The 10,377-nt window shown below is 47.2% G+C and overlaps 1 protein-coding gene across 1 annotated transcript in view; it reads right to left on the bottom strand.

Moving 5' to 3' along the window:
* Positions 1–4,410, bottom strand: part of LOC123102743 (DNAJ protein JJJ1 homolog) — a 6,647-nt gene extending 2,237 nt beyond the window's left edge. The window contains exon 1 of the mRNA XM_044524173.1: positions 2,621–4,410. Within this exon, the coding sequence (XP_044380108.1) occupies positions 2,621–4,303 (1,683 nt within the window). The 5' untranslated portion in view covers positions 4,304–4,410. The remainder of the gene's footprint in view (positions 1–2,620) is intronic.
* Positions 4,411–10,377: the final 5,967 nt, after the last annotated feature.

Raw genomic sequence — 10,377 nt, 5'->3', positions numbered from 1 at the left:
GAACCAATCGTCAAGGGATTCCTCCTCTCCTCTCTGGACCTTTGGCGGTGGCACCTTCCTCCACGGCTCGACCTGTGCCCCTCCTCCTCTGGGTGCATCAGCAAGGTATGACTCCCGCGCTCATCTCACTTCCCCACCCTCTGCTCTTTCTTCTATCCCCCCTCTCCCAGTGCTTTGTTTCTCCCAGCAGCATAAGGTAGATGTGCCTGGCTGCTTGCCTCCTCTCCTCCTCCCGCACATCAGTTTCCTCCCAAATCTGCTTATCCACCAACAAGGCAGCAGCCCCACCACCGCTTCTCTCCTTCCCCATGCTTGATCTGGTTGCTCTAGTGATTTGGCTCTTCTCTCTTTTTCTTTAACGGCTGGTTGGGCCTTCTCTCAGTGTTGCTGCAGTAGCCAGGTGTACCTGCTCTGATGGATCCTGTGGCTGGTAATGCTTATGATCTATCCAATGATCCTAGGAGAAGAGCTACATCCAACAATCCAGCTTGGAAGTATGGTTCTGGCCAGATTTAGAAAGGAAAGATTTATTCCAGTGTACATTGTATGGCAAGTTAGTCCATGCTGGAGTGAGAAGGCTGAAGCGGCACCTTTCTGGGGGTTCCAGTGATGCGGATAAGTGTTCCATGGCATCCATCGAGATTAGGAAAGAGATGCGCAATTCATTAGAACACAATAAAGTTTAAGCTATGGAGCGATATACAGATGAGGAGGATGAAGCTGATGTTCAAAGGCGCCTTCCTGTCATATATTAGCTCACAACATGATTTGAGGCCTATGCTTTGGTAAAAGTTATCATGTTATGCAACTTGTGGAGCATTTACATTAATGCTAGTTGTTAAATCTCCTAATTGGCTGCCATATTTATAATATATTTATGTGTCTAAGGCGTCGCCTCGCCTTACGCTACAAGCGCTTAAAAGGTGAGGCGGGGGTACAGCGCCTCGCCTCACCTCGACTTACAAACATTGGAACCATAAGATGTATTGCCACCATTCCAAATTAACTGAAGTTCTAGCTTTGTCCTAAGTCTAAGTTTGACCAAGTCCATAGAATAATATACTAATATACACCACATCAAATATAGTGTGGAAATATATTTCATGATGAAACGAATTTGGAAATATATTGCCTCGGCTTACAAACCACAGCCACGGTGAAACACAAAAGATTTTTATTTTTTATAAGATTTCACATCTGTGCATGGATGTAATGTGTGTGTGTTTCATTAGGGGAGCAAAACACATGAGCTAATTTCAAACATATAACAAGAATAAAAGAAAACTGAAATTATGCCAATCTAGACCAACTTAGTTGAACAGACACACAGAAAAGCAGCATATGGCCATTAACATGGAACTGACACCATCATATGGCAATTGACATGGAACTGACATCATCATATGGCAATTGACATGGAACTGACATCATCATATGGCAATTGACATGGAACTGACTAACTCGTATATTATGTTGACCAATGTCCTATGACATATACTTAATCGTACTCAACTTTATTTTCCCAAGTATGAAAGCAGAAGTAAGATGATGGGTGAGCATAAAAGTTTAGAGTGGCGGATCAGATCTGTATCTCTTGGATTTCATGCCAAAATATTGAGTTTAGCAAACAAGAGATACCCATAAGAGGGTGTGTATAAAATAAAATGAAGAGTTAGTTATCTTCACTTAATTACTAAATGTAAATGGTATTTAGTATCATGAGTTCAATCTCATAAGTCCAGGGACTTCAGTTTTTATAGTACGAAAACTATCAAAGACAAGAACACTGTACTCCCGGCAGAAGAAAAAAAAACACTTGTACATAAAACAATAACTCCATCTGCCTAGCTCAAAACCCATCAGCACTCACATGCTCAATCACCATACACAGTTCTCATGAAGACTATCATCATATTTCCCTTCCTATCATATATCAATAAGATGTTCGTAATCCACACTATGATGAATATATAAAAATGTATTAGAACATCACAAACATGCTAGAAGCCCATTGAACTAACTTGTAGGGACAACCTTCCCCAACAGGGCGCTGGAATTGACATAGCACGAGATTAGGAAACTATGTTCTTATTAGTATAAAATCAAGGGTCTGCCTAGGGCATATCTAGATGTGTCCTAGTTCAAACTAGGAAGGAAAAAAAAGACAAAAGAAAATATTTGCACAAATCTCCACGTAAAATCAATGACATAGGACTTAGTTGTGCAATACTTGGCAGATCTAGATGTGCTTTAGCAAAACTGTATAATCAACCCTTTTGCACATGGCTCTCTAGTGACATAGTTCTCACAAATGGAGCATATAGTAATCTGCTCACACAGGGCTCCAAATAAGTGGTTCTTCAGCGACAAAAGACACCCTATCTGCTCACCTTAATACAACCATTGGAAATTATACGGGGTTTGAGCAGTTAGGCGGTTCATCAAGCAACTTGAAGTTGCATATATGGCTCAAACAATGTCAAATAGTTTTTGCTGTCGGATCGAAACAACATTACAGGGTTTAACCACAACACAAATACCAGGATAAGCTTGCTACGAAGTATACGACAAAAATAAGAACTATGTCCTGGATTGGAAAAGAGCACAATTGTAAATTTACCTTTTGCTTCTTTCCCTTTGATGTGAACTTTAGGTCAGCAGAAACAGTTGTTTTCTTCTCTGCGCCTTTCTTGTTCTTTTTGTTCTTTTTAGGATTGTCAGTCTTTTCGTTCTGTTGGCTTCCAACGCTTGCTGATGTGCCGTCATCATTAGAAGTGGGTGGACCTTCCGCCTTATCATCAGCATCATTTTCATCATTATCATGCACAGATTCCTCATACGGAACATTATTCTTCATACCATGTCCACTATCAGCATAACTACCTTCATCTTGTCCCTTCTTTGATGCCCGCCTCCGGCGTCCTTTCTTCTTGACACTCTTAACTTCAGAATTTCTATCTTCACTGTTATCATCCTCTGTAACAACAGAAGGAGCTTCCTCTTGAGGAACCACATAGCCACTTTTCTTGTTCTTACGGCTTGACAACATCGCCTCCAACACACTTGTCTCATCATATGAACCAACCTCCTGCTCCCCATTATTGAAGTCCTTATTACCATTGTCTTCATCCGCCACCTCCAAGCCCTCGTCCAACTCCTCAGCCAACTCTTCTGCAGCATCTGACCAATCACTCTCCTCGGACTCGTTAGCAGGCTTGAAGTCGAACCCCACATCAACTTCTTCCCACTCACCTCCTGCCTCCTCCTCGGCTTCCTTTAGAGCCTCCTCCTCCTTAAAGGCCATCCTCAGATCAGCCACCTTATCCTTATGCTTCCTTGACTGCTCATGGTTCTTCCACTGCTTCTCCGACTTGAACTTCTTATTACAGGCAACACAGTACAGCTCCTCCTTGGCCTTTTCCCTCGTCTCCTCATCATCCTCTTCCTCAAAGGCTAACTCGATCTCGTCCACCCTCGCCCACTCAGGCTCTTGATACGCCATTGCCCGCTCCTTCTTCTTCTTCTCCTCAGCCTTCTTTCGCTCCATCTCTTCCTTCTTCTTTTTCTCTTCCTCTGCCTTCTTCCGCAGTGCCATGTCAACCACCCTCTTATCTCTCTTCTTACAGAAGGCAGCCAACCCTCTCACAGCATCGTTATACTCCCGCCGCGCCTTGCGCATTGCCTTCTTGTTATCCTCCTCCATGAGCCTCCTAACACGGCGGTTCTCCCCACGGGATGCGTCCCACTCGGCCGCCCACCCGAAGTCCATAACCGAGCCGAAACCCAGCCAGTAGGAGTAGAAAGCGGTGACCTGGGTGTAAGGGGAGTCGAGGTTGCCAATGACCGGCGGCGTGGAGATGGAGTCGGTGGGGATGCCCATGCGGCGGGCATAGGCGACCTCCTGGGCGTATACCTTGTCGAATACGTCGCCGTAGACCTTGTAGAATCCGCGGCCGGAGTCAGAGAAGCCGGAAAAGGCGGAGGTGGAGAAGAAGGAGAATAGGTCGGGGACGGGTGAGGCGGAGGCGGTGCCGGAACGGGAGGAGACGGGGTCGGCGAAGAGGATCTGGGAGCGGTGGGAGTCGTAGTAGGCGCGCTCCTGGGGGTCGGAGAGGACGGAGTGCGCGTGTTGCAGCTCCTGGAAGGCGGCGGTGGCGGCGGCGACGTCGGAGCCCGGGGCCTGCTTGTCGGGGTGGAGGGTAAGCGCGAGGCGCCGGAACGCGAGCTTGATGTCGGTCGGGGAGCAGTCTCGGGAGAGTCCGAGGATCTCGTAGTAGCAGCACTTGGACGCCGCCGACGCCATGGCCGCCGCCGACGACGACGACGCTAGGGTTTTCGAGGCGGGCCTGGCTCAGGGAAAGAGGCAGGGAAGACTTGTTGCCGTGTAAATAACGGTGGGCTTAACTTAGAGCTGGACGATAACTGTTCTTTTAGAGTACTGAGTTGTAATTTTGTACGTCTCCGAATTATACTCTGTTTTGCTTGGATGTCACACAGTTTCGGTTTCCTACGGGTTGTTCGATAAACTGCCAGTCTGAATTGTTTTTTCTTTAAGTAAATATAAAATAATAGGGGCCTATTATAAAAGTTCACCGAAAGTATAAAGCACTTCAAATATAATTAAAATTACATTGAGATATCTGGATCATTGAACAACCACTATCGCTGCCCGAACAAGCCACCGACACACCTTGTCCCTGTTCCCATATCAGAGTCGGTTGGACCTTGTTGATGACAACCGGTAAATCTTCGTGCATATATGGCCCTAAGGACCAGGAACTTGGAGTCGTAGTCGTCGTCGTTGGACTGATGTGGAGCATCTGGTACCAGATCTGACACACGACGAGAAACTTCGCTCGAAGAAAAAGACATGAATCTATGGCAGAGTTCCATCAACTTCCTAACAGACGAATTAGGTGAGAATCAAAGTCAGGAAGACCAACTCAAAGATGAAACGCCATCGTCCATCCGAGTTCCAACCTTGCCAGAACTAAAAGGCTCTAACTAAACTGCTAGCCGGAGGGGGAAGAGAGAGATGTGTTGTGACGCCCCGAGACCGATGCTCGAGAAGGCTTCCTTATATTCCGGGTTTCGCCGTATGTTTCATTTGTGCTTGCCTTTTTATTTTTTTGCATTGCATCATGTCATCATGCCATCATCTCATAAATCTTTTGCATCTCAACTAAATAAATCGTATGGATCTTCGATCCATTTAAATCGAGGGAAGGATGACTTCTCTTTATAATATATCCTCCCGATATTAGTGAAGCTATTATAAAATAATCCATTCTTATGGAATCACCTAAAACACACTTGCAAATTTCCCCATGCCTTTGTTATCTCGCTGCTTGACCTCGAACCTTGTCTGTAAATTCTTTCGTCATTTTCCGGAGCTCCACCAAAAATCCGAATAGTTTTGGACTCTTCATTACCTTGAACTTATTCAAACCATTTGAATTAAATTCAAATGGATTTGAATCCAGATCTTTCAATCATGCCACTTTTATTTTCTGGATCGAGCTTATTTTTTTGCGAGTCCGGGAAAGTAATCCCCATGCCCAAATTCTTGTCCACTCTTTGCTTCCTTTCTCTCTTTTCCTTCTTTGTCCTTTTCTGTTTTTTTTTCGAGAAGTTAAAGAGAAGAGAGAAAGAGAGAAGGGAGTCCGCAGTCCAATTTGGCCCAACGCCCACTCCCGATCAAACCCTAGCCTTCCTGAGTCGCTACTCCCTCTTTCCCTCGTTCCCTCACCGCCGCCAGGAGCCATCTCCTCGATCCCCATCTCCCTACAGCGCTCTGCTCGAAGCACCCTCCTCTCGCTCTCTTCCTCACGCACCAGGGAGGAGCCCCGAGCCCTCACACTCTGCCCTCGCACGCGAGCTCAACCTCGACCCGCCGAGCGCCTCTTCCACCTGCACCTCGTCGCGCCTCCCTCGGCTGTCGCTCCACCTGCTCGCCTCGCGCCTCTACGCCACCGTCTCGCCATGGCGCCCGGACCGGCCTCCCGCGCGCTCGGCTCCTCTTGCCGTCCACTGCTCCGCCTCTCTCTGGCCGTGCACCTCCCTTCCCGAGGTCCTCCTCGAGCTACCTCGTCGCCCGAGGCAGTGCCTCCCCGCGCCCGATCGCCGCCGGAGTCCATGACCATCGCCATGATTTCCTCCTCTGCTCGCGAGCCGTGCTTCGCTGCCGCGCCTCCCTGGCCTTGCTGCCTCCGCGGGGCACCGGCAGCACATCCACCTCGCCGTCCGATGCTGCTCCGTCCTTGCGCCACCCGGTGACCCCGTCGTCACTCCGACTGGCGAGTCCAGGCCGCCGAGCTCTTCGTCTTGCTGTTGCTCCGCCATCGACCTCCTGTTGCTGCAGGACCATCCACACCGGGCGTTGTGGGCATGCTGTTTCTTCTCTCTCAAGGTCGAAAGGACGCCCGTTACAAGAAACACCAAGTACCACGATGGTCCTCCAAGAGTTTGGGTTCGACAAGTTTGATGACGCTATTGTACAACTACATTACCGAGACCGGCAAGACCGACTGAACGAAACCGCCAAGTACCTCTATGAACGGATGCGTCAAGGTCGCTTTGGAAATCGCCAAGTACACCACCGACAAGATCACACGGATGCTCGAAAGAGTGCTGAACGAAACGCCAAGTACCACGACGACCATCGGCATGCACCCCTACACCGCATCGGAACGCCGAGTTTTCCTCTTCGGATGTGTGCACGACTATCAGGGCCAAAAGACCCGTACACCATTATCGTCTCCAAAGAACCGTGTAACAGAACCGACAAGTTCGACTACGACTCGTGTACGACTACGCGGGATTCCTCGGACGCCAAGTTCAACGATGCGTCAAGTCCCTCGCCGTGATCCCGAACATCTACGGAAAATTGTGCAACTAAGAACGTGATCGACTACCGCCGCCCAGATCACGAGTACCTCTACCGTCGTCATGTACCCCTACTTCCACTACCGAACGTCCCGAGAACGTCTACTTCCCCTACACCGCTTTGAACTTGAACCCCTCCGATAACGCACGCTTCGAAGGTATAACCCCGAGACGACCGTCCGAGAACGTTTGCATGTGTTGTATGAGATGCACCCATTGTCTGCACCGTGTCCGAGTTGTCACTTGCTCGGTCCTCCTTTTTTGCCGCTAACCCGTGGGGACCCGGTATCCGGGAGCACCCCACCATCCTTGCATGACACGCTTCCGTCACTTTTCCTTTTGCACCGGTATCCCCGTGAGCTACCGGAACCGATATGGTGCCGTGGCATTATTTTCGGATTCGTCGCCGTGGCACCCTTTCTTTCCGCCACGATGACAAATGCTTCATAATATGCTCATGTCAACATTTTCTTAAAACTTGCATAAAACTTGCACATGTCATCCGCATCATGATAACAACATTAAAAATGGTTTAAATTGTTGTTTGCATTAATTTGCTAAATGCATATGGGGTTTACCGGATGCGTTGTTTGTTATATCCGGCCCGATTTAAATTGCTTAAATGGTATAGTTTTGTTGTGCTTCACATCTTGCCATGTTAACCAACATTTAATATTGTTGAGTACCTAAATGAGAGAGAACTAAATAATTGATGTGGTGTTCCGTCGATATGCAACTCGTTGCATATTGAGCTCCACTTAACTTGTAGTTTTGTTTGTGCATTTTGCCATGCCATGCCTCATTAAACCGGACATGCATCATACTTGGGTGTGCATCATGCCATGTTTATTTGGTGGTTGTTTACTATGTTGTTTGCTTCTTTCCGGTGTTGCTTCTTCGGGTTGGTTCCGATAACGTCGTGTTGTGAGGATTCATTCGACTTCGACCGTTTATCTTCTTTATGGACTAATTCTTCTTCCTTGCGGGATCTCAGGCAAGATGACCATACCCTCGAAATCACTTCTATCTTTGCTTGCTTAGTTGCTCGCTCTTTTGCTATGCCTATGCTGCGATACCTACCACTTGCTTATCATGCCTCCCATATTGTTGAACCAAGCCTCTAACCCACCTTGTCCTAGCAAACCATTGTTTGGCTATGTTACCGCTTTGCTCAGCCCCTCTTATAGCGTTGTTAGTTGCAGGTGAAGATTGGAGCTTGTTCCATGTTTGGAACATGGACATTTTGTTGGGATATCACAATATCTCTTATTTAATTAATGCATCTATATACTCTTGCCGCCCTAGTTTCCGTCATATCGGTGTTATGTTCCCGGATTTTGCGTTCCTTACGCGGTTGGGTTATAATGGGAACCCCTTGACAGTTCGTCTTGAATAAAACTCCTCCAGCAATGCCCAACATTGGTTTTACCATTCACCACCTAGCCTCTTTTTCCCTTGGGTTTCGTGGACTCAAGGGTCATCTTTATTTTAACCCCCCCACCCGGGCCAGTGCTCCTCTGAGTGTTGGTCCGAACTGAGCTACCTGCAGGGCCACCTCGGGGAAACTTGAGGGTTGGTTTTACTCGTAGCTAGTCTCATCTGAGTGTGCCCTGAGAACGAGATATGTGCAGCTCCTATCGGGATTTGTTGGCACATTCGGGCGGTGTTGCTGGACTTGTTTTACCATTGTCGAGGATGTCTTGTAACCGGGATTCCGAGCCTGATCGGGTCTTCCTGCTAGAAGGAATATCCTTCGTTGACCATGAGAGCTTGTGATGGGCTAAGTTGGGACACCCCTGCAGGGATTTGAACTTTCTAAAGTCGTGCCCGCGGTTATGGGCAGATGGGAATTTGTTAATGTCCGGTTGTAGAAAATCTGAAGTTTATCTTAATTAAAATACATCAACCACATGTGTTGCCGTGATGGTCTCTTTCCGGCGGAGTCCGGGAAGTGAACATGGTGTTGGAGTTATGCTTGATCGTAGGTTGTTCTAGGATCACTTCTTGATCATAGTTTCTCGACCGTGCATTGCCTTCTCTTCTCGCTCTCATTTGCGTATGTTAGCCACCATATATGCTAGTCGCTTGCTGCAGCTCCACCTCATACCTTTTACCCTCCATATAAGCTTAAATAGTCTTGATCGCGAGGGTGTGAGATTACTGAGTCCCCGTGACTCACAGATACTTCCAAAACCAGTTTGCAGGTGCCGATGTTACCGAGCAGGTGATGCAACAAAGATCAAGGAGGAGCTCGATGAAGATCTTGTCCTTTATTTTGTTCCGTTTCCAGTTGATCAGTAGTGGAGCCCAGTCGGGACGATCGGGGATCTGTGTAGCTTTTGGGATAGTCTTCTTTTATTTTGTTTCCATAGTCGAACCTTGATTGCATCTGGTTGATGTAATGCTTTATTCATGTAATTATGTGAAGTGGCGATTGTAAGCCAACTATGTATCTCTTTCCCTTTATGTATTACGTGGGTTGTGTGAAGATTACCTCACTTGCGACATTGCTTTCAATGCGGTTATGCCTCTAAGTCATGCTTCGACACGTGGGAGATATAGCCGCATCGAGGGCATTACAAGTTGGTAATCAGAGCCTTCCCCGACCTTAGGAGCCCCCTGCTTGATCAAATCGCTGACATTATTGAGTCTAGAAATGTTTTGAGTCATTTAGGATTATATATATCGGAGAGTTAGGAATTCTTTTTACTCCTCAGTCCCTTCATCGCTCTAGTAAGGCATCCTGACATAGAGTTTTGACTCTTCTCTTCTCAAATTTCACAAAAAAAATTAGGATCGCGCGGGTATCTTGGAATCGTTCCAATGGTTTTGTGACGAGAACATTGTTCATGGTGCCTCCTGACATTTAGGGGTTGTGGCAGTGTCCCGGGGAGTTGAGCTCCGAGGTGTTGTTGTCACAATTTTATCATTGCAGTTCTGGAATACCTGAGTTTAGTTTCGCCGACATCGAAAATCTCTTTTATGCAGTTGTTGGTGAGATAACCTCGACGCCACCCAGCACTGGGGCGAGAGTTCGGGAGTATTGCCATAACTCGTATAACGGATGCTTTTCGAAGGTTGAGGTAGATGATTTCCGAAGGTTTCTTGGTTATGTGTTGAAGGATGGATACCGCTGGATGTAGGATTTGTTAGTTTTGGGTGAGATATTATGATTCCCCTGTATCCCCAACACCTGATTGCATAACCGGAAAATTTCGCGAGTTTATAAGTGGGAATTCAAGTAGCTCTTAGGATATCTTTCCGTCAGATGTATGATATGAAATTGGGGTTCGATGTCTAGTGGTCCGCCTATCCACGGTCGGTTTTACAGTGGTCTCATTGTGTCTTAAAGAGTCCTTGGCTATGCCGACTCGGGGACGCTTCGTATGTCATGTGCACTGCCTTGTACATAATGGTGCTGTACGATCGAGCCCGTGTAGGCCCCACCACGAAAACTTCGGATGAAATTGTCACATCCCTAGCTTCAGGCAT

Source organism: Triticum aestivum, chromosome 5A, assembly GCF_018294505.1.
Source record: "Triticum aestivum cultivar Chinese Spring chromosome 5A, IWGSC CS RefSeq v2.1, whole genome shotgun sequence".
NCBI lineage: Eukaryota > Viridiplantae > Streptophyta > Magnoliopsida > Poales > Poaceae > Triticum > Triticum aestivum.
The sequence above is the reverse complement of the archived record's forward strand: the minus strand, read 5'-3'. Positions and strand labels throughout refer to the sequence as shown.